This window comes from Elephas maximus, chromosome 1 (genome assembly GCF_024166365.1).
Source record: "Elephas maximus indicus isolate mEleMax1 chromosome 1, mEleMax1 primary haplotype, whole genome shotgun sequence".
In the NCBI taxonomy this organism is placed as follows: domain Eukaryota; kingdom Metazoa; phylum Chordata; class Mammalia; order Proboscidea; family Elephantidae; genus Elephas; species Elephas maximus.
Genome location: NC_064819.1, coordinates 233037637 through 233063958, shown reverse-complemented (window position 1 = coordinate 233063958; position 26322 = coordinate 233037637). Strand labels below are relative to the sequence as shown.

General features: G+C 42.3%; 1 protein-coding gene across 6 annotated transcripts in view; it reads right to left on the bottom strand.

Annotated features, from left to right (window-relative positions):
* Positions 1-26322, bottom strand: part of MAP3K4 (mitogen-activated protein kinase kinase kinase 4) — a 151451-nt gene that overhangs the window by 18874 nt on the left and 106255 nt on the right. For 3 of the 6 annotated variants that reach the window (XM_049905022.1, XM_049904997.1, XM_049905012.1), the window contains exons 10-17: positions 18320-18586; positions 12689-12838; positions 11529-11690; positions 10887-11020; positions 9438-9516; positions 8614-8692; positions 2819-2915; positions 1898-2038 (exon numbers count right to left, since the gene is read on the bottom strand). In XM_049905022.1, the coding sequence (XP_049760979.1) occupies positions 1898-2038; positions 2819-2915; positions 8614-8692; positions 9438-9516; positions 10887-11020; positions 11529-11690; positions 12689-12838; positions 18320-18586 (1109 nt within the window). The remainder of the gene's footprint in view (positions 1-1897; positions 2039-2818; positions 2916-8613; positions 8693-9437; positions 9517-10886; positions 11021-11528; positions 11691-12688; positions 12839-18319; positions 18587-26322) is intronic. The other 3 variants (XM_049905005.1, XM_049905015.1, XM_049905016.1) reach the window with 3 other exon arrangements.

Genomic DNA, 26322 nt, shown 5'->3' with positions numbered 1-26322 from the left:
TGCAAAGTGTGAGCGCAGGGGTGAGTTACACCAGCACCCGCCATCTTAATGTGCTTTGCACACACATTATCAAAGAGTAAAGAGACTGCATTCCTTCGTGAATAGTGGCCTCCAGCACGGCACACTATCGGGGTGTTTTTCTGGGGTGCTGGAGGTGGGGGCTGCACAGCACTGTGAAGGCACAAGTGCCACGGGGCTGTCACCTTAGCACCGTTAGTTGTATGTTACGTGAATTCCACCTCAGTAATAACAACAGCCTGTTATGATGGCATTACATTTCCTAAATATTAAGGACCTTTCTAGAGTATATATGAATTTAAGATGAAAAATATTTATGAAATGTTACTTATGCTGAGAAACTGCTTATGCAAAGCATAGGACGGAGTGCATGAAAAGGCCAACTGCAGGTACCGAACTCTTATATTAAAATACGTTTAATGTACCATACCATCAGCTTCTGAAGGCCTTAAACAACAGGACAGGAACCTTTAAAAAATGTGATGTTACTACTCCCCATTTTCTAGTCCTGGAGAAACCTCATGTAAACAGATGTGGGCAGCAGGCAAAACAGTTTCAGTTAAGTGTCTCCTCAACTGTGACTGTGTCCTAGGGCTCTTCCCTTCCCGTCACCTCTACACTGCCATTTATAGAAAAAGATGTTTCCATAGTTTGTACAGGGATAGGAAACATACGTGGGAATATTTGCCAAAAAGCAAACAAGGTAAGTGGGACCTTGTTCCAAGTTAACTGTTAATTTTTCAGTTGACTGCCTTAGCTGTAAAATACTTCTGTATTTTGAGGTTACAGACATTTATTACTAAAAATTGGGAATATTATTTATTTTAATGAATCAGAAGACTGGAAGTGTTTTAGAAATTATAGACTGTTATAAAGCAAGAAGAAAACATTTTAGTCTGTTTTGAATTCTAAAGCCACAGTCATCTTTCTGCCAGTGTTATACTAATATGCTTTCAAAGGGGCTTTCGCTAGAGCACTGTGCTCCTTAACGATTTCACCTTTTTTGATCAGATCATTCCCAACCAAAATACTTTTGTTTGACTCTACCGCCTTCCTCACAGTGAGATGGGAACCCTGATAGTGTCCTGCCAGGGAGCTAAAGGGCGACCAGCAGTCCTTCTCCATCGAGTTCGTGAGAACCTGATGGAATCTTTGGCCACAAAAGAACTAGAATGGAAGAGACGGCCAGGCTCACCCTCCTAGCCAACTGACACACACACAAAAAAACTAGAATGGGGGAAATGGCCAGACTCACCCCCCTAGCTAACTGACACACACACACAAAAAAAAAACTACAACAGGGGAAGCAGCCAGACTCACCCTCCTAGATAAGTGACGCAAAAGGCTGCCCTTTTTTCTGGAGCCTGAAGCATCCCTGATGTCTCTCTGGTCAGGACCTACTCTCACATGAGACACAAATCCCATGAACTCATCTTTGCAATTTTGTAAACTACTTCTAATCAACATGGTTTAAAATTAGGAAATTTGCTTGGAAAACGGACCCTCCTTACCAAAACAAAACCACCCCCTAAGTTATCAGCTAGAAGTCATCTTTGAACTACCTTGTGACTCACCGGGAAAGGCACTGCTCGCTGGTCAAGCAATCAGGGCCCCTTCTATTGTGGAACAGGCTCTTCCCTGAGATACTTTCTCCAAACAGTTGCTATTAGCTCTAAAGAAATAAGTTAAATCTGGCAAATGACTGACTCCTGCTGGCAGGAACTACAGCTCGGTGACTGGCACCCCAGGAGGCCCTGGTATTGCTCACATCCCCAGGGCAGGAAGCCCGGCCACGTTCTGTGACCCCTCCTACAGCTCAGCTGGCTGCACAGTGTACCTGAGGTGGCAAGCAAACATGGCACTGGTGGAGGGAGACTACCTGGTCTCAGGGGCACTGCTGGTGAGTTTGGGTGGCGCAGAGTCGCTGCCAGAGGGGCTGGGGCGCCCGGCGGTGGCGGTAGCAGTAGCAGCAGCAGCAGGGCTGCCGTGGCTCCGCGCATCCGAAGGCACGCTCCGAGTGCTAAGGCGAGAAGAAAAGCTTCAGGAACACAGCGGGGAAAAGGGATGGATGGACTCAAAAGCGGCTTTCAACTTAAAATAAAACAAGGCAGTGAAGTGAAAAAAAAAAGTTTAAATATAAAATGCAAATTTTCTTTGATTGAGATTCAAGTCTACTCATTAAAAAAAACTATAAAGCTTTGAAAAAAAAATTTGCAGTTCTTTCCTTGCAAATATCGTCAAAGAAAATGAACTTTTTCAAAAGAGAATATACACGGGAAGCCCTCCATTAAATGCAGAAATGCCACCACATTCAAGATGATGAGTTCGAACGTACTATAGTTTCTGAGCTCACGCTGTATCAAAGTTGCTTCTTAATTACATACACATGTGAAAGTCAGGACTAGCCCATCATTCCAGTTTTTGCCCCACTTTTAAACTGATATTTAGTATTGCTTTCTAAATGTTTATCACACTATGCAAACCCAAATTTGTTTTCTTAAGGTGATTTTTCAAAGCAAGAAAAAGAATTACTCCAAAGCTAGAAAGCGTTTAGTAGCTTGCAGTTATAAATAAGCTGAGAAACGAAGTTATCTTGACAGGTACACATCTGTTTTAAATTTTCAATTCAGGCACTGTGATACATCTTCAAGATATCACAAACAGGAGCTTTTGAAACTGTATGCACAAGGACACAGAAAAGGCCCTGAGTTATCAGAAGCAAGCACCCAGTAGGTCTGAGAGTATTAGCATGCACATCGAGAAGAATCCATAAGGCAGAAAGCTAATAAGCACCAAATACCTGAACCCCTCTGGAGTGGGGATAATGAGGTGGGGGTTAGGAGGGTCACTGTGGCATCGAGGCACCTTCACAGGACGGGGACTGTTCCGATGGAGAGCTGCCAGTGAAAATGGCAACAAACGTAGCTTGTTAAAGGGTCAACAGAAGACTGTCACAACAGGCAGGTCAGTGTAAATGGGATGTGACCAAATGTTGCCAGTGACCAAAATAAATCCATTTATATACATAAAGGTCACATTACACGTACATGTTACAAAAAATCTATCACTTCTTAAAGGTTAATAAAGTTATATTAAGCATTCAAACTTTTCTCCATCAAAACCATTTTTTTTAAGAATCTTTACCTGCAGTATTCACCCAGTTTTCACTGGGTTTTGGGTATACACAATGTACGCTAAGAAACAGCCACGCCCATCTTAGCAATAGGTATAAATGTGGCTTATCTACATCTCTCTAATACAAACAAGCTCTTTACGTTCTCGGCACCTTGAAACATTCCAGTAAATTATATCTGACACTTGGCCCAGTCCTGAGGGGTACACTGAGTACACTGAGCTTCCCTTCATGCTTTTAACCCAGGGCAGGTGCACGGGGCACGGCTTTAACTGGACGGTTCTGTCAGCAGAGCAGGTTTTCTTCTCCTCTTTTAAAACTTCTGGGAGGAGGTAAACATGGTACTAGATAAAATGTAAAAAAACAGACATCTTGCTTAGCTGATTACAAAAATGGTGACAACATCACTCTCCCAATAACTATATGACGTCGTAACAGACAGGCGTGTTCCGTTTTGTCTACTTCTCCCTACCATGTCTGTCTCTTCTTCTACTTTCAACTTATTGCTTAACATCAATTCAGTTTTTCTTTTTAATGACATATTTTCCCTTCCCTTCTATAATCATTGTAGTGTCCATATATCTGATCCTAAACAGAAACTCCTCCTTCCTGGCAGTTTCTCTTTGTTTGTTTGCTCTTAACATTTCACGGGCAAGGCAGAAGTACCAAAAATGGAGAGACCTGAGGCGAAAACTCACAAAACAAACACTGGGTAGTGGATATCATGCACGTTAACAAAAATTTCAGAGAATTTGTGGCCCCCCAACCATGACAGTGCCAAGTGGAAAAAACCCAATAGCAATAAAATGTAGGGAAAAAAAAAAATGATTTAGCAAGACTGGCGATATCTTTGCCTCAACAAAGTTACTGGAAATGACTGAGTCAAAAACTACTACGAAATTTTCCTATGACGATATAAAGACATTCTGTTAAAAACAAAGCACACACGTTTAATATTCGCCATGCATGAAACAGTGAGATAAAGTATTTAAGAGTATGTACATTTAATGCTGTAAAACCGTGATACTTCTCTGGGAGGAGAACCAAATGGCCAATGAGCGTAACATAGATGTTAGTGATGAACATTTATGACAGAGATTTTTTCAAGGCAAAAACAAACAAAACAACCGCTTGGGAGGACAAAATGAAAAAGTTCACATTCTGAACATCTTTAGGATCTGTTGGAATTAATGGGGATAACAGTAAGAATATTCAGGAACTGGTGTAAGGAAATGGAACATCCGTAAAGAACACCATTCAGCTGCTGAAAAGAACAAGTTTGGCCGACACCTGTTGACATGGAGGAATTTCCACGTCAGATGACAAGAGCAAAAGAATTACATCCAATGTGGTCTCATTTTTATACTGCAAACCAGATCAGAAAGACACAGAAGAAGGCATCTGTGTGGCTACATGAGCATGTAGAAAGCACACAAGCTTCAACGCCAGGCTGTTATCATTAGTCGCATGGGTAGTGCAGAGGGGAGAGAGAAAGCAAGCAAAAAAAAAAAAAAGGACAGCTGATGTGCTCTCACTTTCATTTACTTTTAGGAAAAAAGCACACAACTGATGACAACTGCCATTTGTAGAACGCTACGGTGTACAAAATGTTACTACTGTGTTTGGTCCTAATTAGGATCTGATTTTAAGCATCAGGAACGGAGGTTCACAGATGCTAAATGATCACCCAACTGCCAGGCAGCCTGCAGTCTGTCTGCACCACAGCCCAACATGAGGATCAGTGACAAAGCAGCAGACAGAGAGCGCCATGAACTCACTGGGTGCGTCACCAGCATTTTGGAGAGGTGGGCGTACTGAAAGATGAGCCCATTCCAGAGCTGGCAGTGAGGACTTCTGAATTGTGGGATTATGAGCAGTGTTATTACTTGGTAATTTTTTCCACATTTGAAGCTTTTCTGTATGTATATGCTTTCTACATTTTTCAACATCTTCACATTATAACTTTTCTACAATCAAAATGATTTCTTATGTAAAAAAATATTTAAAATTATTTTTACTGGATTATTAATAACATAAGGAAATATTTTAGGAGATCAAAGAACCAAAGTCAATTGGTGATAAAATTTTGATAGAAAAAGAATGCCTTGTACAAAATGCTCAAATAATTTTCAGACGGTAACTTTCATTTTCATAACAGCCTTAAGGCAAAAAAGAGGTATAAACTGAGTTTACTTTAAAGATAAAGAAAACCAGTGACTAAAACCTAGTCTACTAAATTTTCTGTAGCTAACAAGAAATATTGTTGGTGCTCAGTAAATTTACCATCTATGAATTATTTTATTTTGTAATTTAAATTGTATAAAATTTCTAATTTTTCTTTTTTGGGTGTTTATTACATATAAATACAACTTTGTTTAATGTGCAGACTATCTCAAGAATGCAGGAAGACACAGCTAATGGAAAAATATTCTTTGGTGCTTAGATATTTTCCCCGATATGTATTTTGTTTTTAAGACTCCAAGATACACACTGAAAAGTATAATTAAGGGGACTGTTATATATTTATGTGATATAAATCCTAACATCTACGCCTGTGGTTAAAATCCCATTTGGTAATGGACTGTCCTTGTTATGATAATGAAGCAGGATTAATATAGGATGTATCTTGAGTCAATCTCTTTTGAAATAAAGAGATTAAACAAGTGAGCAGAGCAGAGATGGGGGAAGAAAGATGCCATGCCACAAGAAGATTGCTCAGGAGCCGAAGTGGGAGACCTTCCTTCAGAGTAAACAGAAAAAGAAAGCCTTCCCCTAGAACTGGCACTCTGAATTCAGACTTCTAGCCTCCTAAACTGTGAGAAAATTAATTTGTTTGTTAAAGCCATCCATTTGTGGTATTTGTTACAGTGGCACTAGATAACCAAGTCAGAATTTGGTATCGGAAGAGTGGGGTGCGGCAGCTCTAATAGATACCTAGAATATGGGAGCAATTTTGCAGCTGGGTAATAGGTAGAAACTAGAAGCGTTCTAAGGGGCGTAACAGTAAAACACTAGGTTGCACTGAAGAGATTACTGGCAGAATTACGGACGTTAAAGGCAATTCTGCGGAGGGCTCGGAGGGAAGTGAGGAGAGTTACGGAGAACGCCTCTATCGTCTTAGAGAACACGTATGGTGCTGGTAACAGAATGCTGCTAGAAATGTGGGCGTTAAATGTGCTTCTGGGGAGGCTTTAAAAGAAAATGATGCACGTGTGATTGGACAATGGAGGAGGGGCAATGCTTTTTATGCAGTGGCAAAGAACTTGTCTGAATATGTTCAAATGTTTGGTGGAAGGTAGAACTTGTAAGTGATGAACTTGGATATCTGCCAAATTAGATTTCTAGGCAAGGTCTTAAAGAGGCCTCGAGGTTTCTCCTTGCTGCTTATAGTAAAATGTGAGAGGAAACAGATGGGCTTTAAAATGAACTGTACAAAATGAAATCAGAATCTAAAGATTTGGAAAATTCTGCTGGACAAACTAAGGACAAATGTCCTAGAATCTTCACCAAGGACAAGGCTACACAATCTTTTGTTAAGAGATTAGTCTGTAACTGAAGAAACTAACCAACTACATCGCAGAAAACCCATCAGTACTGACTGAAGGGGACAGAGAAAGAATGAAAGGAAAGAACACTGTTTGCCTCTTGGAATTCTACAGGAAGGAAACAGACCAAAGAAGCTACATTTGTTGTCCTCCAAGAAAAGAAAAGCACCACCCCTGGAGCATCTCGGAGATCAGCAGAACTGCCGGAAGGAGCACTGGAAGCAGGGCCTTCTCCGTTTCAAAGGGTGGGGCCATGGTCTCCTGGATCTCAAAAGGCGAGACCACAGGCTCCTAGGTTTCAAAGAGTCGATTCTTCACCAACTTGGTTCCAGAGTGTGGGACTGCCATTAAGGTGTGCCAGGGGAATGGGGCTGCCACCCAAAGCTGAGGGGGGTAGGCTGCCATGCCCAAGGGGCAGAAGAATGGGGCCTGCCAGGTCCAAGGGAGTGGTGTTGGACTAGGAGAATGGGATCACCTAAAGTCAGGGGTACAGAGTTGCCATTTCATAGGGCCTGAAGTGGGGCTGAAGCCCAAGGCTGAGGGCCCTCCATCCAGAATCCAGAGGATATGGTCAACACTCAAGAGTCTGGAGGGTAAGGCCATTGCCCAGACAGTCTCAGAAAACAGAGGATTATTTTTAAGACTTGAGAGTTAATGTAATTTGTTCTGCTGGGTTTTGAGCTTGCTGGATGCCTGTTATCCCTTCTTTCCCTCCAACTTCTCCCATTTGTAATGGAAATGTCTACCTTGTGCCTCTTCTACCATTGTACTTTGAAAACAACTCATATTCTAGATTTCACAGGTTCACAGATAAAGAGGGATTTTGCCCCAAGATGGGCTGCACCTAAAGTCTCATCCATATTTAATTTAGATGATTTAGAAGATGAGATTTTGGAGAATTGATTTAAGGCTTTTGGGATGATGTCATGGGGTGAATGTGTTTTGCATGTGGCAAGGACATGAATTTGGGGGGGCCAAGGGGTGGAATGTTACAAATTGAATTATATCCCCCCAAAATATGTGTTGTAAATCCTAACCTCTATGCCTGTCGTTATAATCCATTTGGGAATGGGCTGTCTTTTTTACGTTAATGAATTGGATTAGTACAGCGTGTATCTTGAATCAATCTCTTTTGAGATACAAAAGAGATTAAAAAAGCAAGCAAAGCAGAGACAGGGGAAGAGAGATACAAAGCTAAATGAAGACTGCCCAGGATCAGCAGCTCAGAGGAGACAAGGACCTTCCTCCACAGCCAAAAGAAAAAGAAAGTCTTTCCCTAGAATAGCACCCTGAATTCAAACTTCTAGGCTTCTAAACTGTGAGAAAATTAATTTCTGTTAAAGCCAACCACTTGTGGTATTTCTGCTACAGCAACATTAGATAACTAAGACAGTGATGCATATGGTGGCCTAATGTATTTTCACTTTTTTTTAGTAACACTACATTGGAATTTGCCAGTTAGTGGGGAAATGAGTATTGAGGAAAGCTGTAAAGAAAAATAAAAGGACCTCTCCTTCAAAAGATGAGGAAGGAGGGTAGACGATTCACCTGCAGCAGGAGAGGCTCTTGCTCCGTGACAGACACCTGCCTTTCTTGAAGCACAACCCCACCCACTCCATTTCCTGTGAGAAAAGGTTTTAAAGGGAGAGTAGAATGGTAGTATTAGTGTGCTAAAAAGAAACCAAATTTGTAGTTCATCGCCGCTGGGTAGCATGAAGTTGAGACACCTCGTGCTGACATTTTCATCTAAATCCTGTTGGAATCCTCGGCATACATACCTCCTTTTGGGAACTTTCACTGTCACCTTCCTGAACTTTCAAAGAACCTCTTATGCCGCTTTAATTGACTGCAATCACAAGATGATTCACTTACTCAAACAAGTATTTCCTGGGAGAATGCTAGTAACAGCTGTCTTACCAAGGTACAAACCTGTAACAGGACTGTGCGGCTTTCCTATGACATGGCCAATGCATTCGTTCATCAAGGCTTGTAGATTCTGGAAACCACAGGAAAATAGCAGAGGAGAAGTGAAAGAACGTATAAACTTTTAATTATATAAGTAGCATAAATCAGGTTTTCAATGTATTTAAAAGAAACATGCTATCCTTAGTAAACATTTATAAAAAGCTAGTTTAAAAGAAAGTAAGTGTAAATATAAAGTAAGGGTAAAATCTACATCATTTACAATAACATAGGAAACAACTCAATTTTTACAAATGAAAGCAAATTAACTTTCCACTCCTCATAGTATAATGGTGTGCATAAGCCAGGGACTTCTCATGTAACCAACTCTACTGCCTAGAGGGTAAGGTGAAAGCGTTCAATATTTTGAACATCTTTATGATCTGGTGGAATTTTGGGGGATAACAGTGATAATATTTAACAATTGGCACTACGCTCTCAAATGACTCACACTGAAGTGAATTAGCTAATCCCTGTTTCTCATTAAGCTGCCAAAAAGCAGCAACCAAGTTGGTAGTTTTTAAAATACAAAACTAACAAATATTTTTTAAGTGTCAAGGTTTATAACCACCTACTCACTAAGTCAGTTGCACAATACTGTTATAAAAAAAGAAGAGTCCTGAAACTTATAGGCTATTAAGAGTGCTCTAACTTCTCAGCATTACATTACAATTATGTAAAAATGATTTAGAACCACTATTAAAAGATGAATAATCGAGGAATACTCAGTGATTAAATTATTTGTGTTTTAATAAAAAAACCTTCAGAAAATGTCCTACCAAAAAGTCATCTTCTGGTAAAGCTGAAATAAAGGCAGGTTCAATGGCTTGTAGAAAATCAAATCCTTGAGTTGCCCACCTGTTAAAGGAGAAAGTTCCATAATCGTAAAACAACCAAGAAAATACTGCTGCATTTTAAATTATACAATACTGAAAAGTAATCCAATTGGAAAATTACTAATTTAGTACAAAACACATTTTTGTCTATATGTAAGTACTGGGGTTGAATAAATTTATAGTGTGATCCTTTGAGAAAGAAGAACAAAACAATATCTTAATAAACAAACTGGTTACCAGTTTGTTCTCTATGTATACTTACTAACAGGAATAAATTTCACCAGGGAGAAAAGAAAGAAAGATCAGCAACCAGGAAGAATTTATTCAGGAGAATGCAAACTCCCTTAGAGGTAACTCAGTTTGAAACAAATTTAAAAAAAAAAAAAAAAAGGTTTTCAAGAATTATAGGATTTTTTACAGAAATATTTTCATTAAAAAAAACTGGTCATCAAAGAGTTCAGAATCCTCCTCTTTGTGTCATCTGCTCAGGGACGGATACCCAATAAGCAAGGTAAGCATGTGTTTGGGGCATCAACAAAACAGGGGCACCAGCTGTCCAAAGCAAAGACTCACAGACACCAAGCAACTATCCCAAGCAGACAGGGCTCAAGGCAAAGCAAGCGCACAACGATTCAAGAAAGACTCGATTCCTTATCCTTACTATGTGTGGAAGGAGGTTACTGCTCAACAATTCCATTGTGACGAAGTCACTGAAGAATTTTTAAGAGCAAAGAATAGAAAAAAATGTTTTTAATTATAACACATCAGAGATGTAAGATCTAAAAAATATAGTAATTGGTTGTAATATTTGTTTTCTGATCATTAAATTTTCATTTGTTCATTTATAACATTTATTACAAACAAGCATCAAAATTAAAGTATGGGCAGTTTAAAGCAGAACTGGTGACAGTCCATTTTTCATTGTGGGAAATCAACAGAATTTTACATTGATTGTTGAAACAACTAAGTTCACTGACTCATTTTCTTTGTTGTAGAATATGTGGAATATTCTTTTAGTAGAAAATGTGCTATATCATAAAAATCTCAGTACCCTGCACCCACTAAAAATGTCACGATCCAGTTCATCTCATTCCGCTAGAATGGCACACACCCCTTCTGCTGCGTTCAATTGTTAATATTGTAGTGGCATTTAAAGGGAAGAAGTTACACCATGGAGAGCTGAGACACACACACACGTAGACACATGTAAATATATAACACACTCCGAATGCGTGAGCAAACAGAGCAGGGGGCATCAGAGATTATCAGCGCTTAGGGCCCTCACATGCCTTAGTCCAGCACGCGTCTGCTGACACACCCCACACACCACGAAGAGTAAAACAACACCAACCCACCTGCCTCACAAATGCAACATGCTTACTCGGTCATTACCTGGGTCTTGTACCTCGACCACTCTCACATTTAGTCAGGACGTAATTCATCCATTTCCGGGCAAAGCTTATATATTTGTCTCCTATCTTCTGTCTAAACTCTCCAGACATCAAGCGAACAACTTCTTTATGATACTGTAAGATTTCACGTATATCAAAATTAAGAAGAAAACAACTATTAGAGAAATGCCTAAACACTATAATGCCTGCCTTCTTTAAAGGTCATTTTCTAAAATCAAAAGCAAAATCCAATTAATATTTACATATTTTGAAAAGAGTACAGAAGAGTTAAGAGTCAAGTGTCTCAAAATGCAGTTTCGTAAATGTTTTACTCATCAGTTTTAAAAAAAAATCACTAAAGAATGTCTTATTACAATAGTAAACATTCTGTAAAAGATTTTCAATGTACGTAGATAGCTGTTAACACAAAACAGAAACTGGACAACCACCTGACAGGTTTTTAAGCTTTTTAAAAGTAAGTTAACATTTCCGACGTCCAGCAGGTGTAAGATACTGTTTGGGACTACGCCGTGATTACAATTAGCAATCGAGTTTGCCAAACGATATTGATGATACGTTTTGTAAGCAAGCTGCAAAGCGACTGCTAACATGCACTGTGTTTTTCCTCCTACGCTGTACCCACCTCAAAGCCAAAGTTGTACCCCTGAATCATTGCTTCCCGGTAGTACTGCTGCAACGTGACAGACTCAGACTCGTCGACTTCGGCATCAAACTCGGATATGAACATGCGGTCCACTTGGTCAATGGCATCACTTATTCTGTTGCATAGCTCCAATGCATCATTCTAAAGGGTCCCAAAACACAACCATTCCAAAATGCAGCAAATTACACGGTGCTTACTGTATTTAAGGGCAGACTTCTCTCATCCCCACAAGGTCATTAACCACTGCAGTACATTTCAGCCATGTTTACTTTGATTATTCAGCGGGCATGGCCAAAAATAGAGGAAATTATATTGTTTTCATTGTTATTTGTATTAGGCATTCTTTAACATCAAGAAATCTGTCCTTCTGAAACACAAGAGGAAAGATCCATTTAAAATGACAATGCCTATTACAATCTTGTCTTTCAACAGACGCTATGTTTTCAATGTAGCTGCAGACCAGCCACCTATAGGCTTTCCCCCAGGGAAACAAGCATGGTTTCAATTCCAGAGTGAGAACACAGTCTATTCCTACATGACCTCACAATGTTATCAAGTCAGTACTGGCCTTCTTAATTATTCTGTTGCCACTCCCTTGTTCAGGGGGTCTTCACCGAGCTGATTTTGCCCCCTAGGGGACATCTGGCAATGTCTGGGTACTACTGGCATCTAGTGGGTGGAGGCAAGGGATGCTGCTAGATATCCTACAATTTCTAGCAGAGTTGAACTGCCCCATAGGGTTTTCAAGGAGTGGCTGGTGGATTCGAACTACTGACCTTTTGGTTAGCAGCCGTAGCACTTAACCACTACACCACCAGGGCTTCCAGATTAGGAATAAAAAAAAAAGGAATAAGGAGACCTAAATCCTAATCTCGACTTTGCTCCTAACCAGCCACCTCACTGTTATGAGGTCACGAAGCTGCTCCATTTTCTATCCCTTGCAATTCTAACATTCCACAGTTCCAGCTAAGAGCCAAGAATTTATTTTATAATTTAGACCTGGGAAAATGTGTATGTTGGAGGGAGGGTGCGAGTGGGGAGGACAAGCTCAGGTTCCCTGAATGATGCTTCATTGTAACTGACTGCTTCTTCTGTAACATTCCATTTAATGAACTCGGGCAGAGTGGACGGTGAAATACCTTCAGCTGCTGCAAAGCTTTGGCAATGACTGGTTGGCTGGACGTCTGCTCCTGGCGGAGAGTCATGAGTCCGTCGATGGACTGCTGGAAGGCTTTCCTCTGGATCGTCAGATGGCCAGACTGCATGACAACTAGTAAGACATTATCCACCTGGGAGCAAAACCAAACACAGGGCATAAAATCAGATCTACTTACAGTTCTCCCTCTCCAGTTCAACCCCCAGTCCAAAAACAACGTCAACTTTGGGGACCACCAGGCCAGTGACCACCTGATTAGAAAGGAGAGTTCAGCAAAGCTGTTCCTACAGAGCAATTTGCTACAGCAGGCACTGATTTCTAGGATTTTCAGCACAGTGGAGAAGAACCCCATGGAAACGATTCCTAGCAGCTAAGCGGAGAGCCAGGGATATACTTCAGAAAGCAGGACTCTAAAGTGACAGGATGAGAGCATTCGACAGTACGCTCCTGTGAGACTACTTCACTGTCACAGTCATAACGTCACGGCTCTGGCTGGGAAGCACGAAAGCTAACACCACAGAGTCGGCTAATTACTCACGATACCTAGTGGTGACGGGTACCTGTGAGTGTGACCGAACCTGATACATCAGGCGTCTGAACAGCACAGGGAGGGGAAAGAGCAATGATGTGGGAGGTCTGAGTTTTATCTCACCCCTGTCCCCACCTATGGAAACCATGTCACTTGACTTCCAAGCAGTCTGGACTAAAATGCTCAAGTTCCTTTCACTCCAACATCCTACCAATCTGTCCTTTCGTAATGCTTAATATCACACTTTGTAGGGCACCAAAGTTTTGTTTGGATATCATTATAGGATGATGCTTTATACAGAAATGAAACCCTACACATTCAAAATCTCTAGTAATTCAGATGAAATTACACTAAAATTTGTCTCTGTGAGAATGAGCTATATAAATATTAGAAATAATACAGAAAAGAAAAATTTGCTTAAACTGCTCAGGAACCTAAGTTATTTACAAGTACCCATTCAACTGTAACTGCTATCCTGGTACCAGCAGTTAATTCATGTTCAGTAAAACCTGTGAATTTCCAATGAGTATATACCCTTGACATTCACCGAGCTACAGTCACTGAACACGCTCTATATAAAGTCCATCCTGTAATTCAGATGCATCGCCAAACCACACTGCGTCTCCCTTACAGGTTTAGTGATTTTTACTGTACGAATGTAGTTACAGTTTGAGGTAGTCACATCAGTGAGACGAAACCACGGAAGTTACTTATAAAGCCAAACTCTTCGAATCACTAACACATCCGACACTTCTGCTGCAGCCGACTTGACCTGGCTCACGGTGACCCCACGTGTGGCGGAGTAGAACAGTGCTCCACAGCGTTTTCTGTGGCTGACTTTTCAGAAATAGGCAGTCAGGACTTTCTTCCAAGATGCTGCTGGGTGAACCCAAACCTCCAACCTTTTGATTAGCAGCCAAGTGGGTTAACCATTTGTACCAGCATACAATAAAGCCTAATTTATATAAATATTATAAGGATACAGAGGTACACGTATTTCAAAGAATTCTATAATTACACTTTTCATAAATTTACTGCCTACTCTGCCCATCTGGAGCCCTACTGGCCCAGTGGTTAACAGCCTGGCTGCTAACCAAAAGGTTCAAATCCACTAGGCGCTCCTTGGGAACACTATGGGGCAGTTCTACTCTGTGCTATAGGGTCGCTATGAGTCAGAATCAACTCGATGGCAACAGGTTTAGTTTTTTGGGTTTGCTTCCCATTACAGTTAATTCTAAAGAGATTTTTGTTCATATTCCCAGATTAACATGCTGTTGCTGTCGTTAGTTGCTCTTGAGTCGATTCTGAACTTGAGCGTATACCGAAGTCCAACGCAAGCAGAGCAGAATTGCTCCACGGGATTGTCAAGGCTGTGATGTTTCAGAAGCAGGTTGCCAGACCTGTCTCCCAGGGAGCCTCTGGATGGGTTCAAACTGCCAACGTTTTGGCTAAGAGTTGAACACTTAACCATCTGTGTAACCTAGAGAGCCTTCCAGATTAATACAGTTGCTAATATTTAAAAGAAAAAAAATTGTATATATATACATACACACACACACAGATATAGATATATAGATATGCCAAGAATCAAACAAATTATTTTTTGGACTGCACATACTATCTCTTCCCTCTATTAGAAAAGAGTCCAGAGTGAGTTAGAATGTCTTTTTAAATAATTTTTTTAATGTTTAAGTTCAGGCTATTATTTTAAACCTTTATTTCTCAGTAAAATAGCTTTAGAGATCACAAATATCTTCACTGTAACAAAACAGAAGTACAAAATATTCATCAGAAAAGGGCACTGGCACATTTAGATAAAAAAGAAACATCTCAAAACTGCAAGGCAGAGACCGTCACTGTAGATTACGTATTTCAATTTCACAGATAAGACTTAGATCCTGATGAAAATAAAAGCTCAATTTGATAAGAAAACCCTAAGGTGACGGATTTAACAGCTAGCCAGCGGGTACAGACCAAAGTGTTCATACAGGAAAGTGTTCGCCACTGGGCTATAGAAAGCAGCTGAGTGCTGAAGATGACTCACTTTCCCACAGAACGGTATTTGCCGGAATGGTGAGGTAAGTGACAGTGCCTATACTGGTGGCGTATTATCTGACTGCTAAATACAGTGCTCACAGAAATGATTTTAATGATGTGGGAACATGATCAGGATACACCGAAAAAAAATTTTAAAAGTTGAATTCAAAGTTGCATAAATATAGCATGAACCATATTAAAAAGTGCATATTTACTTTTTGTGTATGTATGCGTAAGACAAAGGCTTAAGGGCATAAATGACAAAATTCACCAGGGTTATTCGTGGGGGCAGGATTATGGATGCCACTCACTCTTACATTTTCCTAATTTTCTGCAATGTTCATGTGTTGTTCAATCAGGATAAAACAAATGTTTATTTTGAAAAATATGACCCTAACCAATACCAGACTGCCCTGGTACAAATAAAAGGTCCCACAATAACTGACTTTCCTGACGGCCTGGTCTCAGACCAAGTCACTCAGGCAGGAATTGGGATAATTTCATAAATAGCGCATGTCACAAAAAGCTGAATCCTTCACGCAGGTACTATTCCATAAGCATACATACGTTTCTTCCTCTTAACGTTTATTTCCCGTGTTCCTAGGCGCCTACAGTGCTAAGACCTGCTGGCAGACTGTCCGAGGACAGGGACCCGAGGCAGTGAGGAGTGTGGTGCATTGGAGGACCAGAGACCAGGCCCATCTGGCTGGTGGTGAGCCAGGTGGGGAAAGAGGCTGGGCGAGAGCAGCGCTTCCAGGTGAAACAGACAGAAAATAGCACATCTGAAAAAAAGCTGGGTGTAAACTGATCTTCTCTAGCAAGATCCGAGGGCTGACCTCTGACTTCTCTATGCATCTAAGAGTGAGACCAGCCGCAGTTCACAGACCCCAGCAACAGTGGAGGCTGCCAACACTGCTGGCAGGAGCCAGGGCCGTGGGAGTGATGATGAGGAAAGTGGCTGTTTCGGATGATCTTTTGAAGTATGGGCATCAAAACTTGCTATATGCACAGAAAACGGCATGGATCTAGCAACCTCAGGTGGGCGGCAACTGCAGATTACATGTCTAGGGCAAGATCTACTGTAATGAGATGGACGGGAAAGGGAGCTGGGAAAGGTGCACACAGGCTCTGGGACTGGGCGGCCCGGACAGCTTTGCCAGATCTACAACTCCAAGTGCTTCAACGCCCCTGGAGCCGTGTGTGCATGTGTGTGAGAAAAAGTGTGTGAGTGTGGTGTGCGTGTGTGTGAGAAACTGTGAGAGAGGGAGAGACAGTGTGTGTGTGAGAGAGAGGCTGTGTGTGTGCGTGTGCGTGAGAGAAAGCGTGTGAATGTGGTGTGCGTGTGTGTGAGAAACTGTGAGAGAGAGAGACAGGGAGAGACAGTGTGTGTGAGAGACAGAGAGATTGTGTGTGTGTACATGTATGTGAGAGAGAGAAGATGTGTGAGTGTGGTGTGTATCTGAAGGTGTGCGTGCATGCGGTGTGCACGTGTGTGTGTGAATGTGGTGTGTGTAAGTATGTGTCCATGTCAGAGTGTATGTGACAGTGTGTGTGTGTGAGAAGAATGTGATGTGTGTGAGAGAGGGAGAATGCGCATGTGTGGTGTGCATGTGTGAGCGTGGTGTGTGTGAGTATGTGAGAAAGAAATTGTGTGTGTGAGAGACAGGGAGAGACAGTATGTGTGAATGTGCGTGAGAGAAGGTATGTGAGTGTGGTGTGTGTCTGAAAGTGTGCGTGCATGCATGTGGTGTGCGTGTCAGAGTATGTGAGAGATGAAGTGTGTGGGTGTGAGACTGTGTGTGTGAGAGAGAATGTGTGTGTGCATGTGTGCTGTGCATGTGTGAGTGCGTGAGACACTGTGTATGTGTGTGTGAGGGCGTGGTGAGTGTAGACTGAAGCAGTTTGTGAGTGTGCACGTGTGTACACGTGCGCATGTGTGCGTGTGGACTGAAGCAGCGTGTGAGGACAAAACATGCAGGAGTTTAAGAGTGGAACCAGAGTAAGGAGGGGCTTCGTACGAAGTATTAAATGGTGACTGTATGAGTTTTGAAGTGATGGAGGGCCGTTTCAGTACTTTGAGCAGCTCTCTGATGTGATTAGAGATACGTATGAGAACGATCACCCTGGCAGTCCGAAAACACACACACACTAGAATACAGAACTGGGGGGAGTGGGGTGGGACTTGACGCAGGAAACTGGACGTAAGAAGCTGCGGTGGTCCAGGAAAGGGAGGGTGGGGTTCTTGTCAGGAGTGGGTGTAGAGATGCATACAAAGGACCATTGACCTGAAATGCTTAGGGCTTGGCAGGGTTTGTGATTAGCCAGAAGAGGACAGGGACTGACTCTATACTAATTATCACATTTCTCGTTTAAACAACTGAGTGAGTAGATGGAGTGCCATCACCGAGGCAGGGGTACATGAGAAGGAGCAAGCAGCCTGGAGCCGAGGGAGACACAGGTTCCACCCTGGTCAGGTGCAATCAGAGGCGCACATCCACACCGACCGTCACTGCCCTCCAGCCGAATGCAGACAGCACAAGGTTCCTCAGAGTTGTGATTAACGTGAATTACAGAAATGCTCATGGGATCCCGCTAGGTAAGTGACAGGTTTTACTCCAACAGTGAAAACTGAAAACTGAAACACCAGAGTACTGGTGAAATGAGAAAGAGAAGATAATTTCCTTTAGTTCTTGAGTATACAGGCCTAACTACATGGCAAAGCTAGGAAAAGGCATAAATAAAATTGATGGTTTATTTCAACTACTCCAGTATACTTTTACATACTTGCAGAACTTTATGAAATATTTTAGTACAAGTTATGCTATAAAATTAGCTATCAAAACGTCAAGGCATATTGTATGTTTGAGACTTCCATGGCAGTTAAACCAATCGTTCCTGAGCTACTAATAAGTCCTTTTTTCTGTAAGTATTTTAATTTTTTTTAATGCCCTTACATCATAGCAACCCTATGAGTCGGAACTGACTCGACGGCACTGGGTTTGGGTTAATGCCCTTACAGGTGGGGGTGGAACCTAGAGCCAAGCATACCTGCACATTCCTCAGTGTATCAACAGTCTCCGCCTGAGGCACAACTTTCACAGGCGGTTCTTGCCACGTGCCCCAGCCATCATCTGAGCCCTGGTCAGGATCGCTGCGCTTGGTCAGCAGCAGATGGGCGTCAATCACTATGTCCTCTGAGTCTTTGGAACAGTCCTTTCCTGCAGCTGCATTGAGTAACTGCAAGATAATGCTCTTCTCCTCAGCAAGACTGTCTGGAACAAATACCTGCAAGTTTTCTAGCCCAGGGATTTGTATCTGGAAAGGAAACAACCCAAAATTTCAATTAAAAAACATTGTACGTTACAGAAATCTACATGGTTAAAAAAAACAAACGGGATGTTCAGGAGTTTCAGATTTCAAAACATACATATAAACGCGGGTTCTAGTTTAGTCAGGGACAGTGACATAGAATGTTCCCTTCGGCAACTCAGTTGAAAAGCTATGCAATTTCGTAAGTTTAATTCACACGGAACTGTTTCTGGCTGATAATTAATTAAAAACGGAACATTATTCTTCAAAGCTACTATTATTTACCAATCTGAATTCCTGGAGCAAATGCCATGTTTATAAAAAGAAAGCAAAGATGGTAGTCAGTTTAATTTAAATAAGCAAACACAAATTAAAAACAATTTTTTTAAGGTTATATAAGTTTTTTAAAATGCTGTTATAGCTTCAAGGTCGACTTCATACAATCACAAAGCTTTTCTTCTTTTTTTTAGCATCAAGGTTACGTCAAGAAAAAAGGAAAGCATGTCACGCAATATCGTTCCCAAGTAAGGAACACGATGAGTCTGCCATTTAGTACATTATTTGAGAGCAGTGGGATGCCAACGTCATTTCCTCACCTCAAAGTCCACAAACCCTCGCAGCTGGGAATTTTAAACAAGAAGTACATACCAATTAAGTAAGTGAAACACAGCTGGAATTGGTCAATCTGAGACCAAGCATTTCTTTCTTTTTCTTAAATAAATGACCTCAATCATTGAAAACAATGATTCTGTTTTCAAATTTATAATAATGTGTTCTTTATTAGTTATACTGTATTCCATTTCTTATGATTATTTTCTTAAAATCTGGATATGAGGAATGTAATGTTATTCAAAGAACACTTAGAGCTTTGACACACTATTTTTTTTTACATATTATCTTTTAGTATTTTTATATTTGGTAAAAACTTGTCTGAATATTGATTTCGACTTTGCGAGAGAGAGAAAAAAATACTCCTCAACCCCCTTGACAAAAGAAAAAAGATGCCTTTAAGAAGTCAGGAAAAAAGAACATTGAGAAAAAGAGAAAATGCAAAGAATACATTTCATGCAACATATGACTGATGACGCTGCTACTCAGAAGAAAATAAGACTTTTGATTCTTTTTTTCCAACAATAAAAGAAACCTGGGAAAAGTAGCAAGGGAGAGAATGGAGAAGAGAACTGCAAGCCTGGAGCCAATGCTCCACTCTCCAGTTTTCTTCTTGCTCAATTCTTCTCTGGCCACTTTTCCCCAGCCTTCTCAACAATTATTGCCGAAAGAAGAGAAAACTCAAAGGTAAGGAATGAATCTTTATAAAGTACTGAAAGATGAAAAAGAGTTAACCTAGAATTTGTTATTGGCGTTGTCAGTTAGGTGCCCTCGAGTTGGTTCTGACTCATAGCGATCACACGTGCAACAGAACGAAACATTGCCCGGTCCTGTGCCATCCTGGGCAATTTTGCTGTGTTTTTGCCCATCACTGCAGCCACTGTGTCAATTAATCGCATTGATGGTCTTCCTCTCTCTCACTCTACCAGGCATAATGTCCTTCGCCAGGGACTGGTCCCTCCTGCTAACGTGTCCAAAGTGTAAGAGGCCAAGTCTTCCCATCCTCATTTCTAAGGAACATTCAGGTTGTACTTCTTCCAAGGCAGATTTGTTCATTCTCCTGGCAGTCCATGGTATATTCAACATTCTTCGCCAACACCATAATTCAAGGACATCAATTCTTCTTCGGGCTTCCTTATTCATTGTCCACGTTTCACATGCATATGAGGTGACTGAAAATACCATGACTTGGGTCAGGTGCACATTAGTCCTCAAAGTGACTTCTTTGCTTTTTAACACTTTAAAGGGGTCTTTCACAGTAGATATGCCCAATGTAATGTGTCTTTTGATTTCCTGGCTGCTGCTTCCATGTGTGTTGATTGTAGATCCAAGTAAATTGAAATCTTTGACGTCAAACTTCAATCTTTCCTCCAATCATCATGATGTTGCTTATTGGTCCAGTTGGGAGAACTTTTGTTTTCTTTATGTTGTGGTATAACTCATACTGAAGGCTGGAATCCACACTATAGAATTCTATACCCAGTGAAAATATCCATCAAATATGGAGGTGAGATAAAGACTTTTTCAGACAAAAAGTTGAGAGAACTCTTTACCAACCGACATATGCTACAAAAAATTTTAAAGGCAGTCCTTCAGACAAAAGGAAACAAGGGAACAGACGGAAACTTGGATTTACAAAAATGAATAAAAAGCATCAGAAATAGTAGCTATGTGAGAAAATAAAATTTTTTCTTCCCATTTTTAAAGCTATTGATTAATAACTGCTTAAAGCCAAAGTGATAAAAACATTCATGGGTTGATAGACTCAACATTGTTAAATACGTCTGTTGTCCCCAAACTCATTTATACATACAATACAATCACGATTAAAACCTCGGCAGACTTCTCCAAAGAAACGGAAAAGCTGATGAAATGTAAAGGGCCCAGAACAGCCCAAACCGTCCTGAAAGTGAAGAACTAAGTTGGAGGAATGAGACCTCGTGATTTTAAGCCTCACCATAAGCTACAGTGCTGACCCCCTAGCTAATGACAGGTACATTCAAGCCTTGAGATGAAACTGAAATTTACTTTGAAATGCATCAAAAATTAAGATGGATAGATATTTGATAAACAAAAATAGTAAAATATTCTTCATAGAATCTAAGTGGTTGACACATCAGTGTACACTTTAAATGTCCTTCAACTTTTCTATATGCTTGAAGTTATTATAAAAGGTTGAGGGAAAATGAACTACTGGTACACACAAATAACGGATGAATCTCAAAAGCATGATTTTAAGCAAAAAAGAAAGGGAAAGACTGACAGCTGCTGTCGAGTAAACTCCAACTCATGGTGAACCTCTATGTACAACAGAAAGAAATGTCTCCCCGTCCTGCATTATCCACACAATTGCCGGAATGTTAGAGTCATCATTGAGGCTATTGTGCCAATCCATCTTACTGAGGGTCTCCATGGCCATTGCCGGCCCTCTAATGCAATATACACGATGTCTTACTTCAGCAGTTGATCCCTCCTGACGGTGTATCTAAAGCAAGCTAGCTGGACAACGTTCTGTCATTGTCCATACGCGTTTCATTGGCTCATTTTCAGTAGATCACTAGGCCTTTCTTCCTAGTCTGTATTAGTCTGGATGCTCCAATGAAACCAGCCCACTATGTTGGTATTGGAAATACCGGCAGCACGACTTCCCGTGTCAGGGCAATACGCAAGCCACCACGGTATGCCACGAACTGAGAGACAAGTAATGGTGAGAAAAAGAAGCCAGGCACAAAAGATTCCATTTCTATAAAATTCAAAAGCAGACAAAACCAGTTTATGGAGAAATCAGAGACGACGGTTGCCTGTGGGGGTGGGATTAATTAGAAGGGGTGCCAGAAAAATTGAGTTAATGAAAATGTTCTGTATCTTGATAGAGACACCACTTAAATGCATTCATACAATTGCTAAAGCTCATCATTTGTACACTTAAGACCTGCCCATCTAATCATATGGGAACTTAAGAAAAAACACACACGCAAAATCTGTAACATCATTTTCTACTAACTTCACTGCCAACTAAAAGTAAACACAGCGCAGGTCAACAAAGAGACAACTGAAGACACAGAAATCAGAGCCCAATTCCAAATCTGTCTGTGACGTATTTTTGATACACTGAACATTAATGACTGAAGATCAGACAAGTTCTGGGGTGACATCAAGGATATCACACATGAAGAAAGCAAAAGGTCATTAGAAAGACAGGAAAGAAAGAAAAGACCAAAACAGATGCACAAGAGACTCTCAAACTTGCTCTTGAATGTAGAGCAACTAAAGAAAATGGAAGAAATGATGAGGTAAAAGAGCTGGAGAGAAGATTTCAAAGGGCGCCTCGAGAAGACAAAGTAAAGTATTACAATGACATGTGCAAAGACCTGGAGTGAGAAAACCAAAGGGAAGAACACACTCAGCATTTCTCAAGTTGAAAGAACTGGGGGGGGGCGGGAATCAAGGCTCAAGTTGAAATACTGAATGATTCTATGGACAAAAAATTGAATGATGCAGGAAGTATCAAAAGGAGGTGGAAAAAACGAACAGAGTCCTGTACCAAAAAGAATTGATTGATGTTCACCCATTTCCAGAGGGAGCATATGATCAAGAAACAATGATATTGAAGGAAGAAGTCCAAGCTGCATTGAAGGCACTGGTAAAAAAACAAGGCACCAAGAACCGACAATACCAACCGACAATGCAACACTGGAAGCACTCACTTGTCTATGCCGAGAAATTTAGAAGACAGCTACTTGGCCAACTGACTGGAAGAGATCCATACCTGTAACCACTCCAAAGAAAGCTGATCCAACAGAATGCAGAAATTATTGAACAATATCATTAATACCACATGTATGCAAAATTTTGCTAAAAATAATTAAAAAATGGCTACAGTCGTACATTGACAGGGAAGAGGACGTGAGATGAGGGATATCACTGCTGATGTCAGATGGATGTTGGCTGAAAGCAGAGAATACCAGAAAGATGTTTACCTGTGCTTTACTGACTATACAAAGGCATTCAACTGTGTGGATCGTAATAAATTATGGATAACACTGCAGAAAATGGGAATTCCAGAACACTAAATTGTGCTCATGAGGAACCTGTACGTAGATCAAAAGGCAGTCGTTTGAACAGAACAAGGGGATACCATGTGGTTTAAAAATGGAAAAGGTGTGCACCAGCGTTGTATCTTCTCACCGTACTTATTCAAGCTGTATGCTCAGCAAATAATACGAGAAGCTGGACTATATGAAGAAGAACAGGGCATCAGGATTGGAGGAAGGCTCATTAACAACCTGCGTTATGCAGATGACACAACCTTGCTTGCTGAAAGTGAAGAGGACTTGAAGCCCTTACTGATGAAGATCAAAGACCACAGCCTTCAGTATGGATTACACCTCAACATAAAGAAAACAAAAGTCCTCACAACTGGACCAGTGAGCAACATCATGATAAATGGAGAAAAGATTGAAGTTGTCAAGGATTTCATTTTCCTTGGATTCATAATCATTGCCCACTGAAACACCAGTCAAGAAATCAGAGAATGTATTAGGTTGGGCAAACTGCTGCAAAAGGCCTCTTTAAAGTGTTGAAAAGCAAAGACATCACCTTAAGGACTATGGTGCACCTGACCCAAGCCATTGTGTTTTCAATCGCCTCAGATGCATGTGAAACGTGGATAATGAATAAGGAAGATCGAAGAAGAGTTGACGGCTTTGAATTATGTTGCTGAAGAATACTGAATATACCATGAACTGCCAAGCCAACAAACAAATCTGTCTTGGAAAAAAGTACAGCTAGAATGCTCCTTAGAAGTCAGGATGCCGAGACTTCATCTCATGTACTTAGGACATGTTATCAGGAGGGGCCAGTCCCTGGAAATGGACATCATGCTTGGTTAAGTAGAGGGTCAGTAAAATAGAAGAAGACCCTCAACAAAGTGACACAGTGGCTGCAACAATGGGTTCAAGCATGGCAAAGATTGTGAGGATGGCGCAGGACCAGGCAGTGTTTCGTTATGTTGTGCACAGGGTCGGTATGAGTCAGAATTGACTCGATGGCACCTAGCAACAACAACAAGGAAGACCAGTTAATACAACTATTATTCAAAATTACACACCAACCGCTAAGGCCAAAGATGAAAAAACTGAAGATTTTTACCAGCTTCTGCAGTCTGCAACTGATCGAACACATACATAGCGTCGCTATCAGTTGAAACTGACTTGACGGCACCTATCACCCACAAAACCATACAAGGGGCAGTGGTGTCTCAGTGGTAAAATTCTCGCCCTCCATCTGGGAAACTCCAGTTCATTTCCCACCCAACACACTTCATGGGCAGCTACCACCCAACCGTCAGTGGAGACTGGTGGTGGTGTTACGATACTGAGCGGGTTTCAGCAGACTGTCTAGACTGAGACAGACTAGGAGGAAGGGCCTGGTGACCTACTCCCTAAATCCAGCCAGTGAAGACCGTACGGATCACAAAGGTCCAGGTCACAACCTATCGTGGGGATGGCAAGGGACCAGGCGGTGTTTCGCTGCATTTAACCTACTGTGGGGACGGCACGGGACCCGGTGGTGTTTCGCTGCATTTAACCTACTGTGGGGACGGCACGGGACCCGGCGGTGTTTCGCTGCATTTAACCTACTGTGGGGACGGCACGGGACCCGGCGGTGTTTCGCTGCATTTAACCTATTCTGGGGACGGCACGGGACCAGGCGGTGTTTCGCTGCATTTAACCTACTGTGGGGATGGCACGGGACCAGGTGGTGTTTCGCTGCATTTAACCTATTCTGGGGACGGCACGGGACCCGGTGGTGTTTCGCTGCATTTAACCTATTCTGGGGACGGCACGGGACCCGGTGGTGTTTCGCTGCATTTAACCTACTGGGGGGACGGCACGGGACCCGGCGGTGTTTCGCTGCATTTAACCTATTCTGGGGACGGCACGGGACCAGGCGGTGTTTCGCTGCATTTAACCTATTGTGGGGACGGCACGGGACCCGGCGGTGTTTCGCTGCATTTAACCTACTGTGGGGACGGCACGGGACCAGGCGGTGTTTCGCTGCATTTAACCTATTCTGGGGACGGCACGGGACCCGGCGGTGTTTCGCTGCATTTAACCTACTGTGGGGACGGCACGGGACCCGGCGGTGTTTCGCTGCATTTAACCTACTGTGGGGACGGCACGGGACCCGGCGGTGTTTCGCTGCATTTAACCTATTCTGGGGACGGCACGGGACCCGGCGGTGTTTCGCTGCATTTAACCTACTGTGGGGACGGCACGGGACCCGGCGGTGTTTCGCTGCATTTAACCTACTGTGGGGACGGCACGGGACCCGGCGGTGTTTCGCTGCATTTAACCTACTGTGGGGACGGCACGGGACCCGGCGGTGTTTCGCTGCATTTAACCAACTGTGGGGATGGCACGGGACCAGGCGGTGTTTCGCTGCATTTAACCAACTGTGGGGACGGCACGGGACCAGGTGGTGTTTCGCTGCATTTAACCAACTGTGGGGACGGCACGGGACCAGGCGGTGTTTCGCTGCATTTAACCTATTGTGGGGACGGCACGGGACCCGGTGGTGTTTCGCTGCATTTAACCTACTGTGGGGATGGCACGGGACCCGGTGGTGTTTCGCTGCATTTAACCTACTGTGGGGAGGGCACGGGACCCGGCGGTGTTTCGCTGCATTTAACCTATTCTGGGGACGGCACGGGACCAGGCGGTGTTTCGCTGCATTTAACCTACTGTGGGGACGGCACGGGACCCAGCGGTGTTTCGCTGCATTTAACCTATTCTGGGGACGGCACGGGACCAGGCGGTGTTTCGCTGCATTTAACCTACTGTGGGGACGGCACGGGACCAGGCGGTGTTTCGCTGCATTTAACCTACTGTGGGGACGGCACGGGACCCGGCGGTGTTTCGCTGCATTTAACCTATTCTGGGGATGGCAAGGGACCAGGCGGCGTTTCGCTGCATTTAACCTACTGTGGGAACGGCACGGGACCCAGCGGCGTTTCGCTGCATTTAACCTACTGTGGGGACGGCACGGGACCCAGCGGTGTTTCGCTGCATTTAACCTACTGTGGGGACGGCACGGGACCCAGCGGTGTTTCGCTGCATTTAACCTACTGT